General features: G+C 34.6%; 3 protein-coding genes across 3 annotated transcripts; 1 reads left to right on the top strand and 2 right to left on the bottom strand.

The window, feature by feature from the left end:
* Window positions 1-69: 69 nt before the first annotated feature.
* LOC113059383 (V-type proton ATPase subunit C 1-A-like) lies at window positions 70-6976 on the bottom strand. The gene is made up of 12 exons (XM_026227849.1): window positions 6832-6976; window positions 6477-6544; window positions 4671-4756; window positions 4503-4597; window positions 4230-4321; window positions 3257-3355; window positions 2734-2802; window positions 2144-2236; window positions 1960-2053; window positions 1780-1877; window positions 680-806; window positions 70-596 (listed from the first exon to the last, which is right to left on the bottom strand). Exons 1-12 carry the CDS (start codon window positions 6961-6963, stop codon window positions 498-500), a joined length of 1152 nt encoding a protein of 383 aa, XP_026083634.1. The 5' UTR covers window positions 6964-6976; the 3' UTR covers window positions 70-497.
* A 5084-nt stretch (window positions 6977-12060) lies between these two features.
* LOC113059382 (antizyme inhibitor 1-like) lies at window positions 12061-19428 on the top strand. The gene is made up of 11 exons (XM_026227847.1): window positions 12061-12249; window positions 13256-13414; window positions 13495-13668; window positions 13796-13968; window positions 14835-14969; window positions 15959-16040; window positions 16136-16210; window positions 16304-16469; window positions 16650-16768; window positions 17793-17992; window positions 18070-19428. The coding sequence occupies exons 2-11, from the start codon at window positions 13307-13309 to the stop codon at window positions 18182-18184; spliced, it is 1347 nt and encodes a 448-aa protein (XP_026083632.1). The 5' UTR covers window positions 12061-12249; window positions 13256-13306; the 3' UTR covers window positions 18185-19428.
* Window positions 19429-20218: 790 nt separating this feature from the next.
* LOC113059687 (Krueppel-like factor 10) lies at window positions 20219-24179 on the bottom strand. The gene is made up of 4 exons (XM_026228228.1): window positions 24133-24179; window positions 23229-23351; window positions 21666-22134; window positions 20219-20568 (listed from the first exon to the last, which is right to left on the bottom strand). The coding sequence occupies exons 1-4, from the start codon at window positions 24151-24153 to the stop codon at window positions 20303-20305; spliced, it is 879 nt and encodes a 292-aa protein (XP_026084013.1). The 5' UTR covers window positions 24154-24179; the 3' UTR covers window positions 20219-20302.
* Between the last annotated feature and the right edge of the window lie 3804 nt (window positions 24180-27983).

Genomic DNA, 27983 nt, shown 5'->3' with positions numbered 1-27983 from the left:
TGATTGCCTTCTGGAAATGCAAATTTAGTTAATTAATGTGTTTTACAAACAAACACCACACATTGTTTATGTACTTAGAATAATTTTATATTTTGGTTCCATGACACAATAATTTCACACATATAATCTACACCAAATGTACATAACATCACATTTACATTGCATCTTTGTAACACTTCTCTCATTTCGTTTCTTTAAATGGACCACTGGTTTATTTTCAAGAATAAAGGTTAATTAAAAACACATTTTGATATCTATCACTAACATCAGACAAAACATAAGCAGAATGACTTAAAACACATAATTTCATTCACATGCACAAACGACTTTTCTTTAAAACAAAAATGTAAACAAAGTACTATGGCCGGCAGATATGACAATAGAGACGTATCTCTGAATATGAATGAGCACAGCGAGGAGACTAAAACAAGAGTTCAGCACAGTATACAGTTTAATTTAAATTAAATTTATTCCGAGAGACGAAACAAGCGGTTCTTCTATTTGAAGTCCAGCAGGTTGCAGTCGATTTTGTAGTACACATAGGGATAGTATTCCTGCTGGCTGAGGTTCAAGCCTGGAATATCCATCGCAGATTGCTGGAACAGGAAAAAGATGTCAACAGCTTGCATGAAATGTAATATAATTCTATGCATTTAAGCCACAGGACACAAAAACTCACGTCGATAATGGCAGCTGCACCGCTGTCCAGATGCTTGTAAAGATCGTTCAGAACCTCCCTCAGCTTCTTCATGTTCTTCTTGTTGGGCTGCAAGAGCATCGCTTGGAAGTTCACCGGCAATCCATATCTGCGTTTAGAATTCAAAAATTAAATTAAATGAGTGATGCACTTAAAGGGAAACTCTGGGGCAAAAACCGCATCTTAAAATTTAGGATGCACCAGTTTAAACCGAAACTGGAATTTTAAAAAAAAATTGTGTTCCCTTTCAAGGGAACTAGAACAGAGTGAGGAATGCAATAGTGTTCACTACTAGAAGAAGCAGTGTCTTGTTACATGGTTACATGCATAACCCAAAAACCTTTTTTTAAATATTGTAAATGTATTAATATTATTACGCTGATTATTATTTATTTTTACAGAAACCAAGTTTTTGTCTAACTGAAAATCGATACCTAAAAAAAAATAAAAAAATAATTTTTTTTATTAATAAATCACTTTAATAAAAACAAAATTACAAAAACAAAATTTTAATTACCGCATATAACTTTTTAAAAACAATCACATTTCTACTCTAATTTGTTGTTGAAATATAAACATTTAAATGATTGCTGTAATAAAAATAATGTGTAACTTGATTTATTTAAACATAAATCATATAACAAAGACAACAGTTCAGGTAAACATGCAATGAATTTGTAAAAAAGTAAAGTTATTTTTTCGAGTTTCGATTTTTTCTTCCCAGAGGTAAATGCAACCAAAAATTGAATTTTTAGACGAAAATATCCAGTTGCCGCAATTTCAGTGCATCACTTATTTTAATGTAGTTTTAACTAGTTCTTCACCGTCCCATCCTATATAAGAAGAACAGCCTCTTTGTAAAGCTACAAATTTATAAAACAAATGTTGATATTTGTTGAAAATGTTTGTGTACTCATCTAGACCACGTCTGCAAATTGTAGAAGTTGCAGTTTAGTTTCAATAAATGCTCGTTTTGGACTAGGTTTGAGGTTGGCGTATTACAATAACACATAATCCATCAGAAAAATCCTCATGATATGAGCTCTCTAGGAACTTCAAGAGATGTTGTATTGTGTCTCTACCTCAACACCGATTCCACAAAGACCCTCAGAGCTTTAATATGGATCCAAGCGATAAAAGCCTCGCTGAAGTTCACCTTCAGCCATCGAACAAGCGGACCCTGCAGACCAAACACATGCATGAATGAGCTCAAATGAAGTAACATGCCGACTGCTCAGAGCATCCAGACAGCAGATGCATACAAACTGCTTTTTCTTGTCAGTCGAGAGTCTGGTCATCTCCTCCTTATCTGCTTTCATTTCCTCCTCGTTGTACTGGAAGTCCCGGAGCATGAACCTGTGAAGCAGACACTACGATGACTAAGGCATTAAGATCCTCTAAACGCTGATTCACGACAACACGGTGGAGCTGGAATCAGCTGCTTACTTGTTTTCTCTGGCCTTGAGTCGGAAGTCATCGATGGCTTTTCTGAAGAGCGTGACGGTAAACAGCCCGCTGTCCTGGTCTTCAAAAAGCAAACTGCAGGGAAGAAAATAACACTAATATTTAGTGTTGGGAGGCAGGGAGAATATAATTTTGAGTGAAGAAAGTTCTCATTATCAAAATGATCATTGCTTTAGACAATCACCAGTGTGATTAACGAAAAAATCAATTGGTAAATAGTGTCTGTTTGTTCTTCTGCATTAGTTAATTGGTTTCTTAAAGTCCTAAACATGTTCTCCTCAACCAGTGGCCAATCAGACGCATTGATTTCCCCAACCTTTTGTCCATCAACTTTCCCGAAAAACCAATTTAATCTTTTTTTAAGCACCTTTTAAAAACACCTATATGTTGCTTAATACGAATCATTTCATCATCTTAAGTCAAAAGAGAGTGTGTTCTTATAGCATTTGATCAATTTTCTTTAATTTCTATTCTGGGACAAAGTGCACAATTCCTTAGACATGCGATACACTTCCAGAATTATGAACCTAAATAAAAGTGAACGACTGATGGAATTGTTGTAAGTTTCTTACTTGGTAGATCGTGGCACCACCATTTCTGCAAGAGTCTCGTAAGTGCGCTGCCAGTCGTTATAATTGGTTCTAAAGGGTTAAAAAACATGCTGTTAGTATGTGCATTGAGAAAAATAAACACAGTAGCTTTATGTGCATCCATAAAGATGTTCAGAGAGGCTGTTTTAATTGGAATTAGGGCTGGGCAATAACAATAAAATGTTTGTTTTTTCAGGACATTTGACGATTCTCAATTTCTATATATTTTTTTTTATTTAACAACAGCATGAATCAATTAACATTTTCTTTGAAACCATCTAATTAAAGGGCGGTTAATCACGTGGGGCTTTATGAGGTCAGATTTCTTCTTGTATCTTAACAGTAGCATATTGTCAACATGTCTGATTATAACATTTGATAGGATTTCTATTTAAAATAGCGATTTTTCGATTTATAAAAAATCAAGTCGTGTCAAAACATTACATTCGAATTAATCAATGAAATCAGAAAAATGTCCCAGGCCTATTTGGAATCTATCACTTACTTTGGTACGACCACCAGCATAGTAATGAGGTACTCCGAATCAAGCACAAAGTCGTCTTTCTTGACAATATCTGCCAAACTCCTGGTCAGCAGGCTCCCTCTGGCGACACAACGAAAATCACATTGGTTCATTGGAAAATGATTCCCCAGCCATTACTCTCAAAGTCTTTCCTTAAATATGTTTTTCTTAAAGGAGTAGTTCACTGTAACACATTTAGTCAAATTGACTATATTGGACTACTTTTTTGGAGTTTGACAGATGTATACAGTACAATGGAAAAGACGTGCATGAATATTTGTTAAAAAAAAGTTAAATTACTTGTGTTGCATGAAAAAAAACTGAATTTTGCATTGTACATTTTTTTTTATTTCTTTAAATTAGTAAGACACATGATAAATTCCGTACTTAAAAATCAATTTATATCAATGCATTAATTTTGAAAACAATTCAAATCATTGCATCCAAACAAATAAATGGTTTTCCAATGGATGCACGATATATCGGCCGATAAATTCAAACTTTTTCTGTTATCGGTATCAGTCCGATAAGAAAATTTGGCCGATGTCTTAAAGCCAATAAATAATGCATTATATGCTTCAGAAACACTTGACCTGAGGCAACTCGTTTGCATTATTTAATTTATTTTAAAGGCTTTTAATGATGAAATTTGGTAATGGCAAAGCTAAACTATTTTTAAAATGTACACTGTTTAAACCAAGCTGCTTATGATGAAGTGTTAGGAATGTGGCTTTTAAAGATGAGACCTTTTTTTATAATCAGGCTCTCAAAAAGTATATACAAATTTGTATATTGATTTATCAGCCGAAATATCGGTTATCGGCTTTCAAAAATATCGGTTATCGGTCAAAATTTTCATATCGGTGCATCCCTAATAAATTATAAAGCCTAAATAATAAATGTGAAATAAAACATCTAAAATAAGATTTAGTCGGATATGTCTGAGTTTACTCACGCGTTCTTCCTCTCTAGATTCTGTAAGTTTCCCTTCAGGTTGTTGTAGGCTGAAGCTCGAGCCTTCAGGTCGTTGTCAATCTGTGTGACTTGCTGTTGAACAGCAGGAGAAGAGAGTTTCATTTAAAACTGCATCTCACTCATCATTCACGCAGCAGAACAGCATTACTTTTTTTTTACGCGATTTTACTGTAAGCAACCAGTGCTAAAGGAAAACGAATTGCCAATTTTAGTCCCAAAATTCATATAGAGATAATTGGATGTGATCACTTGCCTTGGTTATAATCTCAGAAATGTTTTTCAAGGATTGTTTGATAGGGTACTTGGCCATGTCCCACTGGAATCTTGTGGCGTAGGTGACCAGATCGACTAAATCACGGCACAGAAAATGAGAGTTAATTCAACAATCCCATTTCATGCCACAGATCCCAGTGACTCTCACCTCCATTAGCCAGCAGGTTTTCCTGGACTTTATCTCGACTGTCCTCCAACACATCAGCCATGTACTGAGCCACTTTCTTCACCACACTGTGAACGGCATCAAAAGATATCACAGCCCTCTGAAAACTATCTCCAATCCGCCAAGATTGGACATTCTCTGAGAAACAGAAGTCATCAAAACATGCCACATATCGGATGATTCAGGTGTCTAAGAAGCCCAGTTTCATTTAGTATAACGGCTTCTGATAACATCACAATATAGGGTTTTAAAAAACTGAAATCTAATAATTCTATAGATTAAAATCACATTGGTTCATTGGAAAATGATTCCCAAGCAATGACTCTCAAAGTCTTTCCTTAAATATGTTTTTTCTTAAAAGAGTAGTTCACTGTATTTTTTAAAATTTCTTTAAATTAGTAAAACACATGATAAATTCTGTACTTAAAAATCAATTAATATCAATGCATTAATTTGGAAATCAATTCAAATCATTGCATCCAAACAAATAAATGGTTTCCAGGTTAATAAATGTTATGGATGCATGATATATCGGCCGATAAATTCTAATTTTTTAGATTTAGATTAAAATAACTATTCGCATCCAACAGTCTGGTGTGGCCAAACCAAGTTAAAATAAAATACATGTAATATATATCAGACACTTGGTCTGGACATGCTCCAGAATGACTTGATTGGCTTTGACCATCTTTTATCAAGGTTCTGGATTTATCCGAGACAAAAGCACTCAATTTAATTGAATCTCACATCTAAGGACGAGCTATAAGTCATGCAATTTAAATATGATCACTGGTGCATCACCAAACTGCTAATAACTCGTTTTAGGAAGATGCTGGGGTAACCTCACCTCTATATGAGATTCCTCAATTCACAAAAGTAAAGAAACATAATTTTGAACATTGATACAGCATTACTATAAACCTCAACAACTCAAATCTGCAAGATATTTGAGCACTAAACCAGTCTTAAGTCTCTGGGGTATATTTGTAGCAATAGCCAAAAATACATTGTATGGGTCAAAATTATCGCTTTTTCTTTTATGCCAAAAATCATTAGGATATTAAGTAAAGATTGTGTTCCATGAAGATATTTTGTAAATTTCCAACCGTAAATATATAAAAACTTCATTTTGTATTAATAATATGCATGGCTAAGAATTCATTTGAACAACTTTAACGATGATTTTCTCAATATTTAGATTTTTTTTGCACCCTCAGATTCCACATTTTCAAGTAGTTGTGACAAAATCTCAACCAAATATTGTTATCCTAACAAACCATACATCAATGGAAAGCTTTATTCAGCTTTCAGATGATGTATACATCTCAATTTCCAAAAATGGACACTTGTGACTGGTTTTGTGGTTCAGGTACACATTTGATTCCCTTAGACAGAAAATCCTTTAAATTAGTATTATTATAGTCAAGCATCACTCTTTCAGAAATTACTAGTAAGTTTTACAAGCAATTACAAAGAAATGGCATGTAAATACATTGAATTAAATGTGAAACAGTCCGAAATAGTCTACTGTAAAACATACTCCACTAATCTTTGTTTTACTTACAGGTTCGGGAAAAAAAATCTATAGACTTAGATTGAATGAGGGCCAAAGAGAGATTAGAATCCAAAGACATGTTTACTTGGAACAGAAAGCACCCAAGCAACACCCCATAGCATCTTATTAAACACAAAAATATCCTGGCAGACACTGTGAATGTTGATTTTGCATGACGTTTACATTGGAATTGCTTTGCTGAATGTAAAGAAAAGAAAGAAAAACAACTTTACCTCTCGACAAACGCGTCCAGCTTGGCCAGCTCATCAGACAGCCCCACCAGGATATCTAACGTCCCGACCTACAGCGTTTAGAGAAGAGAAACACTTTAATGTGAGATGTAGTTTTTCCCACCACAAATTTGGCAATTAAGCATTACTATTTTAAAAATAACGAATGGCTACGACAATCTACAACTTTAGGATTCACTTAAAAGTCACTGGTAAAAATGTATTTCCTTATGGAGAAAATAAACAACTGGACACCTGACTATTGTGCTCTACTGAAAACAACAATGTCAACGACTGACCAATCACAATCACAAATTCCAGCTGGGACTGTAAAAAGAGGAAGAGGAAGTGATGTGACCTTGAGATCGGGGATGTTGAACTTGTTGTTGGTGGAGAGGTTGTTGGTGCGAGTCGTGGCCGTCATTAGTGTGTCCCATGTCTGCTGGCAGGTTTTCTCTCCAGGAGCCGAAATCAACCAGAACTCAGTCATGGCTGCTGAGAAGCCAGAAGACATTCATATACTGATTGAAATGTACAAACACCAGCTCCAACAAACAGACATTCAATCGAATACATCAAGAAAATGCAACCGTTCTTTAATTTACAAAAGCACAAGTAATAATATCGGTTTAGTAATTCAGATTCGCCAACATTTTCACCAATTCCGGCACAAAAAGTCATAGTTGGGGACTAGTTTGGGTAGGTTAATGCTGAGTTACTGTATTTTACTCTGACATTTTAATGAGAATTTATTAAACAGATAGCTTGCAGACATGTTTTCCTCTACAAGAATATACAAGAAGCAATAACTAACTGATGAATTGCATAACTAGAAACGTATATACTGATAATAGAAATGTTCATTAGTTTAAAAATGTGAGTGAATAATCATTAATCACTAATATTGCAGGGCTTTCCATAACATACAGAATTCCCCTTTAGATTCATATCAATTTGAAGCATAAAATCTCAGTATTAAATAAGAATAATATTAATCTTCATGTTATTTGACAACTAATGTATTTAAGTGACAGAACACTGCATAAATCAGAATTTGAGGCTGTTAATGATGATGATGATTTTATATTAGCATCATAGCATTAACACGCAGTGCTTAATACATAAAGTACAAGAGAACTGGTCTACACTATCAGATCTACACAGAGCCACATATGAGATGTTTAATATCAACTAACAACTTAAAAACGCAGTTATAAATCACATAAACATAAAAAAAATAAACTCTAATCCAAATTAGCAAAAACAGCTAAATATTCAGACGTTGCCGAGCGATCGCACGAATAGCGGATGTTTACCTGATTTCACCGCGAACGAGATGAAGCGATGCTTGTTCAGTAGTTTGAAACTCAGTAGTTTTCAAAGGATCAGTTTTAGGATTTGATATTCATAATGACACTCCAGTGTTTCCGAAGGCTTCCCTCAGAATCAGCTGATTGGGTGCTGTGATCTGCGCATGCGCAGCCGCGGGCCACAGCGACCCCTGGAGTCTGGAGTCCAGCTTCTTTTTCCAGTTAAAGGAACAGTTCACTTCCAGAATGAAAATGTAAAATAGTACACGAATAAATAAATAAGCAAAAAACATAATATATTATACAGGGTATTTAACAGTAAGCCATCTAGTGTCTTCTTTCACCCCCCAAAGGCCAAGCCTTATATTCAGAGTCAGACTCGCTTTTCTTATACTTTTTAAAATGTTTATAAAAATATAATTACACAGCAGAAAAAAAGTAATTTTTTCCCTTTATACTTATACATAAATTATAAAAACATACATTATTATAAAATGTAAATTATATTTATTTATATTATTTATATAGGCCTACTATTACAGTATATATAATGTTAATTTATTACTATATTTATTTTATTTTTTACGTAATAATTTACTATGTTATGTACTTTTGTAATACATTTTTCTTTTTCAAATACTGTTATTTTTCTTTTTTTTCACAGTATTAGTTCAGTTTTTAGTTTTTAGTTTATTTCCAGTTAATTATTTTAGTTCTTCAACTTAATCTAAATAAAATATTAAATATGAAAATAATTCATTTTTTTATTATATAATATTTATAGTTTATTTTTATTTCAGCTTCATTTCAATTAACCATTTTTTTAGTTAATAATAATAACCCTGAATTATTTAATATATAAATAAAAGCTTATTTAAAATATTAATCATAGCATAATAACTACATATATAAACACACACACACACACACACCCCTTTATGATCCAGTCGTCTGTGTATTTATGAAGCTGACTTCTCCCTGAAGGTTAAACGCAGGAATGCCCAGTCAGCAGCCAGCGAGGGAGGCACAGCAGTCTTTTTTTAGACAGGAGTCCCTCTTCCTGGCAGCGGGTGTTCCCCACCCTGAAATTGAGGAAAAGCCCACAAAGGGATATGTTTATGGAGTTCAGTAGGTCTGGGGTGCATTGTTTGGGATACAATGCCAGGACTGGCTGGAGCCAAACACCCAGATCAAACACCAGGGTGGGCTGACCGCTAACGGGCCGGTGGCCAGACCGATAGGGACATGTCTGGGCACGCTCGCTCTAATCGGTCACCTGCCCGCCGGCCCGAGTGCCTGGGGAATAAGAAACACTGCTTGATTTCCAAAAATAATGTGGCTCAGTGGTAGAGCAATTGCGTTAGCAGCACAAAATGTTGTGGGTTCAATTCCCTGGGAACACACATACTGATAAAAGAATGTATATTCTAATTGCACTGTAAGTCGATTTGGATAAAAGCATCTGCATATATGTAAATATTATGAATGATTTATTCATCATTCTTTCCCAACATGCAAACAAAAACAAAAGCCGTTTGCATGATATAAACTAGCAATTCTGAAAAGAAAAGTTAGAATTGTGAGCTGATGAGTTTCAATTACACTTTTTACTCAAATTGGTACTTTAAAAAAAATCTGAATCGTTAGACATAAACTAAGAAAGTCAGATTGCAAGCAAGGGACACGGAACTAAAGCCAAACAGAAAATAACTCTGACAATAGAATTGCGAGACATGAACTCAGAATTGTGAGATAAAAAGTTTTTTTGTGGCAGAAATGAGCTTCCTATATTTGGGAACACATCTACAAGCTACAAAATTAATAAAAACAACATGTAACTGTCAAATGAACTGTAACGATAAACAATCTTCTGAAGTCATACTTTGCTACAGTTCTCAAATCAACTTCTCTGTCCTTTGTATTCAAACTGAGAGACTAATCGAGTTAAAATCCAACTGATGTTCTTTTTGTCAAGATAAAGGTGGATATTTATTGAAAAGGGTTTAAGGAAATGGGTGTTCATTTGGGTGCTGATGTACATGGGTGGAGAGTTGAAAGGTGACAGATAGAGGCAGAAAACAGAAGATAAGCTCTATTGTTTTTGTTATGAACTCACTGTCTATCTATTTAGCCCACTGCCAATGACCTTCACATGTTTTCAACATATTAAAATGGTGTTTAAATATAGTTGGAATGAGGCAAAGTCATAAAGAAGTTACCATTTACTTAATCTTTTATGTTTTCTCCCAATCAGCTCATCTGAAATACTTTAGATTATTGGAGAGTTCCTTTATTTTGTTTTGTATTTTAGGCCTCAAAGCTCTTCTTTAGGAGAAATCTTGTTGCTCAACAGCAGTAGGGTGTTATTGCATACGACTGGCGAACCACATGTCCTTCCAGACACAGATCACCATTATACCAAGAACAATGGTTATCAAACAGCTCTGTTGACTCCGAGCCGCTGTAGATGTGATGTTAGATTAGATGCCATACTCTCATTTATAGTCCAGAGGGAGCAGGCACAAAACTCGGAACTGTTTTTGTGTGCCGCAAAAGAGAAACTTTGACTGACAGTGTAGCAGTCCGAGCAACATTGACGTGACTAAAACAAACAGAGCTATTGTGAAGCACAGTTGGCTCATTTGACATTCTGATGAAACGATTTTTGGTAAACGGACTCAGCAATCGGAGAAAAGGGAACTACACAAAAGAGGAATTTGTGTCTGTAACGTAAGAAATGTTTAGGTTGACTCTTCATGGGAGCAGATTTGGAGAAATGAAGCATTGCATCGCTTGCTCTGCAGTGAATGGGTGCCGTCAGAATGAGAGTCTGATAAAAACATCGCAATAATCCACAGCACTCCACAGCACTGTGTTTGTAAGAAGCAAATAAGATGTTGCAAATAAGACTAAAATATGAGTCTATAATCCATAATAAAACTTCTTCCAGTTAAAAAGTGTTCTGGTCTGAATCAGGAGAGAGATCTGCACGGAGAAAACAAGCCTAAAAAGTCCAAAACAACAAAGGTGTGGGTGGACTTTGATTTGAGAGACAACAAGAGATGGGCTTTTTCACTGGAGGAAGTGTTATCATGGATTATAGACTGTATAAGCCAGAAACCACAAGCAAAAATGCCTTAATACTGGATGTGTTTCATCTTTTGTCTTCTCCAGATGTTAACTGATGAACTGGAGTGCTGTGGATTATTGTGATGTTTTTATCAGACTCTCAATCTGACGGCACCCATTCACTGCAGAGCAAGTGATGCAATGCTACATTTCTCCAAATCTAATCTCTACATCTTGGTGTTACTATTTCAAAAGTGCTATTTAAGTCAGCATCTTCATCAGTTAGTCATCTCAAGTGGAAAGTAACAAGAGAGAAAGAGAGAGAGAGAGAGAGAGAGAGAGGAGGGTAAACACGCCTCCCTCTATAAACTGTGGATGATAGTGTGGTCACTAGATTCTATTCATCAGAAACTGGACACTGAAACAGCAGGTCATCGATATGACGAGAGCAAAAATACTGAGGATAGGATACTCTATCAGTCAATAAACTGAGAATTATTTATAATGTTTTATCTGGAATAATGCTATAAAAGTGCTAAATGGACAATCCTCTGACAGGAACTTTGTAGAAGAGACGATGAAGGCTCTAAGGTATGAGATGGCACACTTCCTTCTTATCAATATCAATATATATTAATATATAAATATTACAATTGAACACCTTACATCTTACTCATTATTTGAATATAGCAAACATAAACGAAAAGTTAAAATTAAAAAAGTTATATTTACAACGGATTCTATTTGCTGTTGTTTATGCTTTGCAGCTGCATGCACTTGTCAACGTGTGAAGATTATCAACAAATACTCATGTAAAAATGTATGTATATAATATCTATGTAAAGCATTTGTCTGTATATTTTGTAATAATTAAATTGTCGCATTACCTATAATAATTTGATTAATATTGCTATACTGTGATTTTATTGGAAATAATTTAAGATAGCATTTAAATATATATTTTGTATGTCTGCACTAGCATATAGATGGCCTAAAAGAAGCAGATTAGGAAAACAAAACAAAACTGTCTGTTCCGCGGTCTTCGCTCTCCTAATCAAATTATTCAAACAGAAGCCCCGCCCCTTTACCGCATAAATTAACCTCCGTTCCTCACTCTCTCATAATTTTCGAAACAGAAGCTCCGCCCCTTTCAGCCCCTTCATTGCTTTATTTAAATCTTCGCCCCGCCTACTTCACGCCTTCATCCCTCATCCTTCACAACAGACGTCATCCAGCACCCGAAACTGTCCACATGGTCCGAGGCTCAGTAGATTAAAACACGGATATATGACTCAAAACATCAACGTTACGTCTCCTATCTGTGCTTTTATCATCTCGTAAACATTCGGCCGAGAAAGAGAAGACGGTTTACCTCAAATGCCCGCGCTTTCTCCCGTGTAAGTAACGTTAGCTCTGGGTTCACAAGCTAACATGTACGTGTTAGCCTCTTGTTTATATTTGACAAAAATATTCGAGTTGTTTATGAATACTTGACTGCTTACGGTCTAAACGAACTCGTTATGATTTAATGTTATTAATATAAATAGCTTTTGACTTGAATACTGGTGACGGTTAGCATTAAATAAATACTAGCGATGTTATTATTGATTAATAAATCAGGGAGTTTTTGTAAAAAAAAAAAAACATATGGTAAACATTTTGTATGTACGTTATATAAAAGACACGTTTTATTCGTTTCAGTGTCTAATTTCGATTTTCATTGTAAAAAAAAAAAAAAATTATAAAAGCGTCTGCTAAATCCATAAATATATGACAATATATATTTCTAAGGCCTATCCATCACAACATTTATGTAAGTCCATCCATACAGCTCATACACGTCAATTAATGTTTTAATTTATCTTATCCTCTTTTTTATGTAATATATACGCAATTTTAGGTTTATATATATATATATATATGTGTGTGTGTGTGTGTGTGTGTGTGTAATTTATTTAAATACAATGTTTTATATAATATATTTAAATTATGCTAAATGTATAAAATACTACAGTTGAAATACCTGAAAATATAGACTAAACTAGGTATAAAAATTCATTATTATATACAGTATTTTTTATTTATTTTTTTCTACTTTGTTGTAGAAATTTGTTTGTTGGTGGGCGTTGTAAAAATGCAAGCTTTAATTTTATTGTTATGATATTTGGCTACAATGAACAATTGCTTAAAACAATGATTCCATTATGCATTAATATCTAAATATATATGCTTATTTTTAATTTTATATAATGTGAGGAGAGGATGCTATATAATGTTATTATTAGTGTGCATAAGCAAATAAAACCTCTATACATTTAAAGAAAAGACTTAAAAGTTCAGTTATGTAATAATTGCTCATGCCCTATCATTTACATGAGCTTGCATTTATTTATTTTGTTGCAGTTGTCATAAATAGGTGACCTGCTTTATGCCTGTCAGAGCGTCAGATTACGGATGACTATGAAGGGATCTCTGAATGAACCACGCTTTTCCGTCGAGCTGCTGGAAGGAAGCGCAGCTCTCCGAGATGTGATCGATAAACACATCCGTGATCAAACTCTTGTGAGTATAACAAGGGAATACTGCTTTATTGTGTCTTCTCTCTCTATACCAAAGCATGATGCATGTTGTTTTTTCTTTAGGCACTGAAGAGTGCATTTTTTGTGGCTGACCTGGGGGTGATTGTGCGGCAGCACGTTCGCTGGAGAACCAAAATGGACCAGATTCGGCCTTTTTACACGGTCAGGAGCAACAGCAGCCCTGTGGTCATTGAAATCCTGGCGGCTCTCGGCACAGGCTTTGTTTGTTCAAACAAGGTGAATATATCAAATATAAGTCTCATCTCCTCTCTACTGTGCTCAGTGTCTTAAAATAGCACTCCAGTTGTATTTATAAAATCTATTATTCCTTATATTCATAGCTTTGTGTGTGCTTGTCTTTCAGCATGAGCTGGACTTAGTGAAGGGCTTTGGCGTCCCGTCTCAGGACATCGTTCTCGGAGGCACGTGTAAACAGCTGTCTCTTATCAAACACGCAGTCAAACACAACGTCTCCGTCCTGGTGTGTGATAACGAGGCAGAGCTGAGGAAGATTGCACGATGTCATCCCAAAGCAAAGTGAGCGATTACGAGAGGCTCATCACAATACAAACATCTCACAGTTCTCACATGATATCTGTGTTACGATAACATTACTTGATTTATATGTTTGTTGGTGGATTTGTTTTATCATAGGTGCACTAAAACACAAAGCGTAGTTCTGCCAAAAAGAAATAAATATATATATTTGACTTACAATAAAAAAAAAAAAAAAAATTAAATCAAAATTCTTAGTTTTAATCTCACAATTCTGACTTTTCCACAATAATAAAAGAAAAATGTATCAGTTCTGACATAAAAAGTAGCATTTTTTTTTTTTTGGAAAAAAACAGAACAGGGTTCCCATGCATCCTACTTATTATATATATATATATAAAAGATTGTTGTCTTTCATTCCAGCTGTAGTTAAATGCAAAATGTCCTTGAAGTCCTGATAAAATGATCACTGAAAATGCAGAATTGTGGGAAAAAGTCGACAACAAAGAATCGTAAACATGAAAATTATATAAAAAAAAAAAAGTATAAAAAAAAAAAGATATTCACATTCGTTCTCTCTTCTTCTTTTTTTCCTGGAGTTTGTTTCTAGAATAATATCTGTTATAAATATAGATTTGCGAGAATTTTTTTTTTTTATTCTTTAAAATAAAAAAATAAAAAGCTTCAGTTACAAACTAAATAGAGCTTCATAACATACAAGCAAATATAAAGCCATAAAGGGGAACAAAGAAGCACATTGAAAGCAAAAAGTGCTTTTACTGTCTCAAAGTAGTCTTATTGCTGATGATGTCATCGAAAGCGGCAGCTCTGATTGGCTGCGTTCGCACTAATGCACTGGATTCGATTGATACTAACCCTCATCTTTATGAACTGGTTTTCTGCAACAGAGTGTTGCTGCTGTTGACTTCAGAGAGCTGTTGCGAGCGCGAGGAGATGCTCATGCCGTTCGGCTCCACGCTGAAGGACTGCAGACATCTGCTGGAGAGAGCCAGAGAGCTCGGTCTGCACGTTACAGGAGTCAAGTGAGTCTTTTAGAAATCACAGTGGCCTCAGAAAGTGTTTAGACATGGTCCTATTTCTAATGTAGGAGTGTGAGTTATAGTATTGTTTTAATAGTGTTGAGGATATCTCTGATTTAGTAAAAACATGAGTACAGCAGTTCAGTAAACGAGAAGATAATATATTGTTTTTACTTTTGTTAACAAAAAAAAAAAAAAAAAAGCAGCAATGATCAGTGATTCATTCGTTAAGACAAACACTGGCTTTGTTCAGGAACGAATTAGCCTTTGAGCAAACTGTTTGGATAAATATAACTATGTGATCAATGCTTTTAAAATAATATTGTATTAGAATTTTTTTTTTTGACTTACTGCCACCTACTGGCAGTTCTAGGTTAAAATAAAATATCATTTTATAAAATAAAAAAAATTTAATAAAAAAAATTTATATATATATATATATATAATTTTTTTTTAATATCATTTTTTATTTTTAAGTGCAGTGTAAATACTATTCAATGCTGCTTCTGTGCCAATTAAAAAAAATAGATTTTGTTGATATTGATTCATTTGATTGGTAACAGTCTATAGAGTCTTATTATTCTAATTGAATTTGATTAAATGTAAAAGTTTGACACAAAACATGATGCATAGATCTAACAAGGATATAAAAGGCCCTTATAAAGGTAAAAAAATGCCTCTGGAAATGTGTTGTCGAAAGCACAAATATCTAACACGAAGCTTTTTGAGCGCTGTTGAGCGGATTCTTACATGGCTCTGATTGGCCACTTTACAAAACAATAATAACAGCAAAGCCGAAATCATAAAGCAATGCAATCTGTAAATACATATATATATAACCTCCCATGTGATTGCATTAGACATTAAAGCTAGTGTCCGTAGAGCTTTTCTGAGAATGAACGATATTTTTCTATGACTCGTGCACAATTAACCCAAAGACATTTATAAAGGAGGTCACTGAGGTATGTTTTGATTTCACGCTCTGCTCACAGATTCAGCGTTCCCAGTTGTTGTCAGGATGCACAAGCGTTCTCTCGTGCGGTTTGTGACGCCCGCTGTGTTTTCGATATGGGGGTGAGTCAGGGAATGAGTTTTATTTATCTAAATGTCACTTTTAGTGTTTATTTCCCCCTTTTTCAGAAACGTGTTCTTAATGAATCTGCTCTTAGGAGGAGCTTGGCTTTGAGATGAATCTTCTGGACGTCGGAAGCGGATTTGACGGAAGTGAGGCGCAGTTAGACGAGGTACTGTATTCTGCTGTGCTTTTTCTAATCTATTTCTTGTATTTTATGCTGTTCCCCTCGCCGTTGAGCTTCTAGTGTTGTTTATGTATGCAGGTGGAGCAGATGCTGAAGCCCATGCTGGACGTGTATTTTCCTCTCTCGACCGGCTTGTCTATCATCGCTGAACCCGGGGTTTATTATGTGTCGTCTGCCTTCACGCTGGCCGTGAATATAATCGCTAAGAAGAGCGTGGCTCGTGATTTCAGTGGTCAAGCACACAGTGAGTACTAGTCAATATTTATGATGCACCATGGGCTTTATTTTGATGGAGATATATTTGGATAAGTACTAAATATTTCATGTTGCAATATCGTCCAAATCAAATAGAATCCCACTGCATGTCTCGTAGGTGATGCACTGATCATAAGGTGTTTATTAAACGCATGTTTGTGTTTTTCAGATGCACTGTCTGCGAACGACGAGCCTGAGTTTCTCTACTACATGAACGATGGGGTTTATGGGAGTTTTGGCAGTAAGCTGCTGTGTGAAGATTCAATATCGATGCCTTCGGCACACAAGGTGAAGATCTCACTCTTTGCCTTATATTTAACCCGTCAAAATAAAAGTCCGGTTTAATTTAAAGACAAGTATTTGCCACAAATGTTCATCAGAATGCACATAGCCTACTACTACTTAAAAACAAATAAACATTATTTTTTTAAGGAATAATCACACAACATTTCTTCCATGTTTTATTTTTAATAGTAAATCCCTTGTTTACCAAAAAATCAAGTTTGCTTAATTTTCAATAATTAAAAGAGAAATTAAATGAATGTTTTATGCGTTCATTTGAAATCCAGAAAAATGTAAATACACAACACAATTTCCAAGAGGGAAAACATTTCATAAGGCTATTGTAAGAAAAAAGTTAAGTTGACAAATTAAGTTGTTTTTATGCATTTGAATAATTAGGGGTAAAAAAAAAAAAACGGAATTTGGGTGGTAAAAAATACAATTAAAAAAAAAAAAAACGGAATTTGGGTGGTAAAAAAACACAATGTGAAAAAAAAAACGCAATAAAAAAAAACAAAACAACGGAATTTAAAAAGAAAAACGAAATTTTGGGGATAAAAAAATTAATAAAAAAAAAAAACGGAATAAACCGAATTGGGGGGGTAAAAAAAAAAAAAACAGAATAAAAAAAACGGAATTTTGGGGGGGTAAAAAAACGGAATTAAAAAAAAATGGAATTTTAAGAAAAATGGAATAAGAAAAAAACAAAAGAAAAAAAACGGAATTGGGGGGGGGGTAAAATACAGAATAAAAAAAAACTACATTTGGGGGGGGTAAAAAAACTGAATTACAAAAAAACAGAACAAAAAAAACGGAATTTGGTGGGTTAAAAAAAACTGAAAAAATAAAAAAATAAGAATGTAAAAAAACAATCAAAAAAAAAAACAAAAACAAGATTTTGGTGGGGCACGGAATTTGGGGGAAAAAACAGTAAAAAAAAAAACGGGATTAAAAAAAAAAAAACTTGAATTTTGTGGGGGGAAATGACAGAATTGTTAAAGCTGGTCATGTGTAATGTGGGTCTCTTTAGGAGGTGAGCGCAGAAGAGCCGCTGTTCTCCAGCAGTCTGTGGGGTCCGTCTGATGACGATCTGGATCACGTGCTGGAGCGATGTCTGCTTCCGGAGCTCCGTGTCGGAGACTGGCTGCTCTTTAAGAACACAGGGGCCACATTCACTAATGGAGAGGAACACAAACCACCCGTCTTCTACAGCATCACCGAATCTGACTGGTACAGAGTGAATCTCAGTGTCACAGGAACCCACTGCATTGGTTCTGGTTCTTAATCCAGTTGTTTTCCTGCTGCAGGCTACAGGTTCATAACTGCGGCCTCACTTTGGACGTGAGGATGAAGAACCTCTCTCTGGTACTGTGCTGCTCGCAACCAAACATATCCCAGGCGTCCGTTTCCACCCCGGCGTGACATAAAGCCACTTATTAATATCATTATCTCGACTAAGCACTTAAGAACCTGGGCTCTTCTGATGAAGCTTCAGCTGCTTTGAAGAAGTTTGGAAAGAAGTGTTATTGACCATGGGTGCCATCAGCTTTAACAGATCTCTACACATATGCATTTAATTATATTGAAGTCAGTTTTATTAATATATACACATAATATTTCCTCTTACTAAAGGAATCAGTCATGTACCAAGTTATTTATTAAACCTCCAGTCTAGTTTCATGAGATGCTTTTAAAGAAACATGCACTTGTTTTTTGTTGTTTGTGTTATGAACTGGAAACTTGTGATCTTCGTCCAGTTTGAACTGTTAAAGGAATAGTTCAGCGAAACACTGTGACAAAATACAACGGAAACTTTATAAACTGTTGAAATCGTATGCCCAGGATGCACATTAAAGGGATGGTTCATCGAAAAAACGCTGAATCTGCTGCTAATGGACCCGACCTCAGGTCATCCGAGTTATAAAAGAGTTTGTTTCTTCGTCAGATTTGGAGGAATTGCATCACTTAGTCACCAGTGAATGGGTGCCGTCAGAATGAGAGCTGATTAAAACATCACAATAATCTCCAAGCACTCCAGTTAACATCTGGAGAAGACAAAAACTGAAACAAATCCAGCGTTAAAATGATTTCATCTGTGCATATTTCTCTCCTGATTCAGGTGAGAAAACATTTCCACTGGAGGAAGTGTTATTAAGTCTAGAGTACTTGTAATAATGGCCAGAAATTAAGTTAAAAATGTCTTTGATTTTGTAATTATTATGATGTTATTATCAACTCTCATTCTGACGGCACCCATTCACTGCAGAGCATCCATCGCTGAGACACTGATCCAAAGCTTTCAACCTAATTTTTTAACACAAGTGTGCAAATGCAGACAACAGTAAGTGCAAAGATCTGATCCAGTTGTAAATACTTGCATTGCATTGCATTGTTTCTGCATTTAAATGAAAGATGACAAGTGCGGTTGCATTTCATAATGAAGTAATGCACAAAATTAGGAAGTGTCTGCTTAAGTGTCTGAGAATGTGTTGAAGACGGCTGGAGCAAGTGCTGCTGGTTGAAGTGAGAGGAAGCTCTTCTGTTGCTCTTTACCTGCAAGATCCAGGTGAAAGCAATACACTGTGCAACAAGGAACAAGAATTGGACGAAAGAAATGTTTGTTCAGTTTCGGAGCGGTTTGCTGTTAATAAAATGTCATTAATGGCCATGTGGAGTCGTATTTCCTTTTTAATGTCTGCTACAACATTGCATTTACTCTTCACTATCAAACGATAGCTAGAAACAAATGCAGTGTGTTTTACAAAAAGTTGGTAAGCTAATTGGTTACTGAGTAATGAATCTGAGTTCTTCATAGTATTGAAAATGAAAACTTTTATTTAAAAAAAATATATTTATTAATATATGCAACAAAAAAAAAGGCATTTAGAGACTAACAAAAGAGTGATGCTTTATAATGATGCATTAGGTAACAGTACAACTGTTGCAGTATTTATGAACTGTTGTTAACATTAGTTAATAAAATGTTCATTCATTGTTCGTTTTGGCACAAATCCAAACCAATTTAAACATCAACATTTAAGAAGATAAAACTGATAATAAGAAATGCATCTTGAACAGCAAATCAGCATATTAGAACGATTTCTGAAGTACTGTCGTGAAATATAACAATTTAAATGAAGTTTTTTTTCAGCATCATTCCTCCAGTCTTCAGTGTCACATGATCTTCAGAAATCCCAAACGTTTCGGTTTCGAAGAAATGCTGTTCCTTTAATAGTAAAAGTTTCCACAAAAATATATATTTTTGATTTCTGATGATCATGTGACACTGAAGACTGAAGCTGAAAATTCAGCTGTGCATCACAGAAATAAATTACAGTTTAACAGAGATTCACACAGAAAACAGTTGTTTTAAACTCTAATAATATTTCACAATATTGCTGATTTTACTGTATTTTTTATTAAACAAATGCAGCAAACATATCAGAAACAATAAAAAAAAAGTCCTAATGATTCCAAACTTTGGAACAGCAGTGCATATATATGTATAAACAGTTAAAGGTGAAGCTGTGAAGGACTGGGTCAGCTCTCAGTTTTAGGAGCCAGAGGCTGCAGGTTTCTGATGTTGTGAAGACGGTAAACCTCCTTCTGCCACAGCGGTGTTCTCCGGGCGGTTAGATGGCGGCGTGTGTGTTTTGCCAGGTGGTCGCTCCGCACAAAGCGGCTGTGGCAAACAGGACAGGAGAAGCGCTTCTCTCCTGTGTGAGAGCGCCGATGACGAGACAGTTCATCAGATCTGGCAAACCGCCGTAAACAGCCGTCCCAGCAGCACCTGAACGGCTTCTCACCTGAGAACGGTAAACCAGACTCTCACTTTGTTTCTGCAGGTCTTATAAAATCATCAGCTCGTCCTCAAATAAAGCAGAACGTCTTCAATTCATACAGTCTTGGTGTTAGATGTTGCACACACCTGCAAAAATGTATATCTTGCTCCTTAGTAAGTGGTTTGTGTTCCAAAGCAAATATCTAATCATCTTTAAATCAACATATATCTACTTGAAATGCAAACTGAACACACAGAGCCTTGTTTCTGAGAAACTGAACAAATCAAGTGAATTTATGCAGAAGACGAGAACAAATATCTGCGCCAGAGAATGATGTTTTACTTTTGAATCAAGTGGATTTTTCTGAGCCTTTTGATTGATGTTTGATCTTGTTTTAATCGCAAACTCACTTGATTTCTGATGTCATCTTGATTTAGAAATCGTGAGATATTTGAACCTGTTTTTTTTTTGCAGTGTGTGTTCAGAAGGTACAGTAATAAAGTTATCTCTAGAACCCCCCCCCCCCCCGAAAAAAAAAAAAAAATATATATATATATATATGTATAATTATTTTATTTTTTATTTAACCAGGATAACCTATCTGAGCGAGAAAAAAAAACAATAAAAAATAAAATAAAATATATATATATATATATAATGTTTTATTTTTATTTAATCAGAATAACCTCTAAGCAAAAAAAAAAATTAATATTAATTTATTTAAATGAAATATATATATTTAATTAATAATAATTATAATTAATTAATAATTAATATAATTGATTAATATAAATAATTAATTATATATGTATATATATATATATATATATATATATATATATATATATATATATATATACAGATTTATTGTTTTTATTTTTTAAATAAAAAGAAATGGAGATTTGTTGTATTTTTCAATCCGTATATATTTATTTATTTTACATTTTATTTACTGTGTTACAAAAAAGTCTCTACAAATGTCTTGCATTTCATAAAACCTGCAGAAACCCTGTTTTCAGTCCAAAGTAATAATCTGCTGAGAAGCACTGATCTAAATCATGCTAACAGTGAAACTAGCGCTGCGCGTGTGTCAGTGTAAAAGAAGCCGATATTCTCTGTACCTGTGTGTGTCCTCAGGTGTGCTTTCAGGTGGGAGCTTTTGAAGTACGTCTTCCCACAGTCGGGATGGGTGCAGATGTGATCGCGGGGCCGTGATGGGACGGCTCCAGACGCGGCTCTGTTTGCGGACGAGTCTCGGGCCGGAGCCGGAGCGATGGCGGGGAACTTCAAACCCACTGAAGGTGCTGTGGATGTTAGTTTAGGGGGCAGAATCACCAGGACTGAAGATTCGGCCACGAACAGCACCGACGCCGGAGGAGATCCGGAGCTCGCTGGCACCGGAAGCATCTGGAAGACTGCAGCAGGGGCTGATGGGAGATCTGCTGGAGGTCTGAGCGGAGCACGGTCGGCGTCTGACGTGTGCCGGATCACGCTGACCGCTTGAGATCTGGCCTCGGGTGAAGCCGTGACCTCTGACCCCAGGTGCAGATCGCTGTCGGGGCTGGACGGTGGAGTCATGCATGACATAACCTGGAAAATACAACCAGTTCATGTCTATTAATGAACCAGCTTTATGGATGAATCTTACTAAAAACATCTTCAGGTCATATTGTGCTATTATTTTCATGCATGTCTTAGTTTTGAGTTTTGCCCATTTCAGTAACAATCTCAATAGAGAACTGAAATTAAGACTGTATTTATCTTATCACTGTACTACAATGAGTTTTACGGCACACAGGTAAAATTACTAATGGACCTCACACTAATAGATGATCAAACTTATAGTTCTCAACATATTCTCTATAGCTGATAAGATCTGATTTCTGTTTAAAATTGCAATATCATGAATGAGACATCTAATTAAATATGCACTAATTTCCTGAATATTTTCATCAATGTCACGTTATTTTATTTTTTATTATTATTTTGAATAAGTATTTATTTTTATATTTTATGATTTTTTTTAACTTATTTAGAATGCTTATAATATGTCTATATATTTTTTTTTCAGTTTTAGATATTTTAGTACATCAAGTTTTTATCTATTTGTACACCAAGATTTTAATATATATTTTATTAATATTTTTATGTCATATATATCATTTTTTCATGACTTCACAAAAGTAGAAATTCAAAATGTAATACTTTTAAAAATTATTTTATTATATTATTCATGTAATAACAATAATTAATGTTTAACACCTTTCTAAAAATCAAGGCAGTTTTATAAAAATTGTTACAATTCAGGATTTTAATCAATCTGAACACTTGGATGAAGCCAGGATGAATGTTTTTAATTATCTTTTTTACCATAAATCTGAAAATATATGTTTTGTACATTTTCAACATGTTTTTATGCATAAATGTTTATATACAAACTCACTGCATTTAACGATATGATTTGGAAATGAAATTTACAGATGTAAATAAATAAATGCAATAAAATAAACACTTTAAAATATATTTTGGATGTGCATGAAAAAAAAAATGTGCATGTCTTAATTTAAATATGCACAAATTAAATGCAGTGCAAAAACATATGCATCTGTTTAAATGGTATAGAATTTGAGGTTTAGATTCTGCTGTTGTTTGGGACATGACCTGGATCTGTTTGTGAGCTTGACCTGTGTGCTGGACTGCAGGGGGTCTTCACACACATCAGAGGACACTCTCTGCTGGAGGTTCATGGACATCAGCGCTTCCACAGCTTCTGAATATCTCCGGTCTGAGACTGAGCACCTCACAGGCTAAAGCAAATCAAGCACATCTAATTCATGTCAAACACACAAACCTCCTGCAGTTCCTTCACAAACCTCAGTTTAGGAAAGCTTGATCTAATGTTTAACGTACTTCATGTTGTGTCATCTTTGTGTATTTTTATATGAATATGGTACAAGGATTATCCTATTGAAATCAATGTGATAAGCAAATTAGATCAAAATAATCTAAAAGTAGACTTAAAATTTGAATAGATTAGATTACATGGCTAAAATTTGTGTCCTGTAATTTAAAATCAGTAACAGAATTTTGTGTGTGTGTGTATTTATATGTATATATACACACACACACACAAACACACACATATAATGATAATTGGTCAAATGTCAATTTGCATAATCTCACAAAAAATTTTTATAATAATAATAATAATAATAATAATATATATATATATATATATATATATATATATATATATATATATATAGCAGGATAGTAGGTATAAAATATATAAATTACAGAAAAAATTTGTTTTATTTTCAATGCTTAAAATGTAGTTTTATTAAATAATGAATAAAAGTCATCATCTCAATCAATTGATTCGTTTGTACATTATCTACTATTCATAATTATTATTTTTCAATAGCTTTGACCAGTATTATTCAAATTCAGATTTTTAAAAACATGTTTAAAAAATATAATAGGAAACATGACGAAAAGAAGGCATTAATATGAGAAGCGGGTTTAATTTTTTTTTGTAGCAGATCAAATTAAAGTCTTAAATGCATAAATACAGTTGTTTTTACTTACACATTTAGATCTGGATGCCATTCTGATGCTGCATGATTTCTCTCGGTTATCAACTCTGTGTCTGTCTTGGGTTCATTCACATATTTCAGAAAACCGAGCCGCGCCGTCGAGGTCGTGGTTCCGCCTCCAGCCAATCAGCGTCAAAGGTGTGCAGAGCGTGGGCCAATCAGGAGCGCGCGTCGCTGCGTGATCAGCGGCTGATCGGCGCTGTGTGTGCGGATGGTCCACAGACGGTCAGCTGTGTGTATGACACTGATGTGCGGATATTTAAGATGATCCCTGCTGAACCTGATTCAGCTCGGGCATTTACTCACGTGTTTACTCTTTAGCATTTAGTTAATATGTGCATTCAGTGATTTCAATCTGTATAACCTGTATGTTGTTATTGTTTTTATTGAAGGTTCTGATATTTTGTTTAGCACCTTGGGCAACAGTTGTTGTTTTTAATGGTGCTATATGAATAAAGCTGACATTGACAGTGACATTGAGTATTAAAAAGCATCGATTTTCTTCACAACACTGCAATATCTCAGTTATTTCATCACTGCACCATAACACCATTAAAAATAATGTTAAACAAGTGTTTATATGTATATGTACTTGTGTGTGTGTGTGTGTGTGTGTGTGCGTACGTGATCATTTTATAAACACACACATTGCTTATATATAGATTCATATAGATTTTTATATATAGACATAGGCCTATACGTATATATTCAGATTTGTATTTATATATACAAAATATTTTATACAACTTAAAAAAATAGAATTTGAATTTATATATAAAAATATATTTTATACAACTTAAAAAATTGAATTTTACTATACATATCTTTTTAATATATTGAACATATTTTGTGTAGTATTTGATACATTTAAACACACACACACACACATATATATATGTATATATATATATATATATATAGAGAGAGAGAGAGAGAGAGAGAGAGAGTACATTTTATTTGACATAGACTGGAATTTTTTTTAAGTTATAAATCACACACACACACACACACCTGAACAGATTGACATCATTAACTCAATAAAGGAGAACTGTGCATGAGAAAAACAAAGTCCAAACTGAAGGCAATGACATTAGTAAGTTGTTAAATAAGTTACCCAACAGACAGTCTGTCAGGGATGTTAGTTCTCTCTCTTGTGCATGATCTGCACAAACCATGTTCCTGATAATATTTTATGATACTGTTAAACGACACTGGCTTCCCTCTCCAGCATTAGCGGGTCATCTGAGGCCTGGATTCCTGCACTCAACCTTTGGCCTAGATTTGTATGAGTGCATGAGCTTGTGTAAACCCCACCGAGGCCACAACATCCTCATGCACTTTACACGATTCAACCTCAGTTACTTCGGTGAACAGGTGATCTTACAGGATATGACCACACAAACAAGTTAAGCAAAGGGTACAGATGTTAAAAAGCATTAAATAAATGCTACACACTGTAAAAGTATCCTGCTATTACAAGCTTAACTTTATGTGTTTTCGCTGTTATACACTAGGGGGCGCTATTACACATCTTCTGAAAGAGCACTGAATCTCTGGATCAAAAACAATATGAGATTATGAGAAATGAGAAACTAAAACAGCTATGTAAATATCATTTGCATGCACTTTATAACCTGCAATGATTTAACACACAAGTTTAGGTATAAATGTATGTATTTAGTTTGATTTGGTGATGCTAAATCATATATATTTTTGATTTGATTTCAATAAGACCAGTTCATTTAGATGTTACTGTTTTTAGGTTACAATTTAGTTTTCAGTGTTGCACAATAATCAATCATATACTGACCAATCAGAAGCATCAGAAGTGCATTTCATCCTGAAGCTGTCCGCTATTTTTAGCTCTCTGAATCTTTCCTGTTTGCAGATTCTTATCTGAGCACAAAGTGCACTAAACTCAAGCCCCCAGATGCTTCCCAGAATAGAATCTGACGTGTTTACAGAAAGTCACTCTTTAACTCTCTAAACAAAGTTTTGGTTAAAAATAACATCAGCCTGTATTTCTACACTGACCGTGACATGGATATTTCATTTCATTAAAGCTAGAATCTTCACATTACAGATGAACACAATAAATAAATATAATAATACATATATCCGATGTTTATTTATTTGACAGGGACGATGCATGTTAATGAACATTTGTATGTTAACCACATAGCTTTACAAAATAAGGAAAAGACCCTTGGTCTGTTATAATTTCATTTTTCCCTTTTCCACAAAGACTGGTTGACCATGAATGTGTCCAGATAATAAATGTACAATATGTGACACATATTAACAGCCGTTTGTCCTGGTGTCCTCTACACAAGACATGTATGAAAATTACGCCCTAAATGTCAAATAAATGATAATCAGAGAGATCCACTGAAATATAACATATTCTACACAGGACAGAAGTCTAGAGACAGAAAGAGGACTGGTTTAAAACTAGATCTGCTCCTACTAGATTTTGTTCATTTAAAGGGGGGATAACACACACAGTTTCGTCAGATTTGCATCACTTGCTCTGCAGTGAATGGGTGCCGTCAGAATGAGAGTCCAAACAGCTGAACTATTTTAATGACTGAACAGTGACGCATCAGGCAAATGTCATGTAGAAGGCTAAACCTGCCCCCTTCTGGGCATTATATGCACAATTACCCTAGAGAATGCAATTTATGCCAAGAGAATGGTCTAACTTTGTATTATATAAAAATAATCATTTGGTGTTTTATGAAATATGATCAAAATTAAGAGATTTTGAATTGATTGCTACCGAACATCACATCACAGAATGTATGTGTACATACAGTGAGTGGGCCAAAAGTATGATACACTCAAATAAATAAATAAATAATAATGATAATTAAATGCACAATAACCAGGTTTATATGTTTAGCATGAATAGATTTGAGACAATTGAATATTGCTTGTTCCAGACATATTTTTAATGTTAACACTTTTTTTTAACTAAAATAATTTCAATTGCTTTCACCATTAATATTTTTTTCTGATTCTAAGCCATTTGAATGAATGCATTAAAAATATGATTATATTAATATATGCAAATAGTTAATAAAAAACTTTTTTAATTTATGAGAAATCACTCATGTATTACTGACAAATGTGCATAAGTCTGTTCATGGTAAAACTGTGTAATTTAAAATGGATGGCAATTTTAAATGCAGCTCAAATGCATTTATCTTAAATTAAGGCCTATGTTGTTTTTAGTGCACTAGTGAAAATGCAATGTGAAGAGAATATACATCATTACTCATCGTGGCTTATACAATACTCAGGTGCAGTTCCATGCAATATTTACATTAGAACAGCAGAAGAGACATTATCTTGAATTAAGAAAGGTTCAACTGATCTTAATTTGCCAATATTATTAGCAGCAGGGCATTTACCTGCACATATAAAGCATTTCTCGATGAATATAATTTCTTTATGCAATGTACAGTTACAGGTGGGAAAGGCATGACGTCATTGCTTTATTCCTATGCGCCGCAAAGCATCATGTCTAAGAAGCTAAATCCAGTACTAGATGTTTTTCCCTCAGAAATATGAGATGCCTGATAACTCAAGCATGGGCTTTATATCAACTCAAACTGTAAATCAGCAATTATATATTAATATTAATGCTGCAACAACAGCCGTGTATTTACTACAATGACACACACAACACATGGAAGGCGACTGGTGAGACCCGCCCCTTTGGCTCTCCCAGCCAATCCGCTTCGCTGACACATACTCGCTCTCGACCAATCAGCGTCACCGTCTCACTTGCATCCTCCCCAACAGACCCAAAGACGCTTAAACAGAGTTAAGATGGCGGCT

Source organism: Carassius auratus, chromosome 41, assembly GCF_003368295.1.
Source record: "Carassius auratus strain Wakin chromosome 41, ASM336829v1, whole genome shotgun sequence".
Lineage (NCBI taxonomy): Eukaryota > Metazoa > Chordata > Actinopteri > Cypriniformes > Cyprinidae > Carassius > Carassius auratus.
This window is presented reverse-complemented; position numbering and strand designations above follow the sequence as displayed.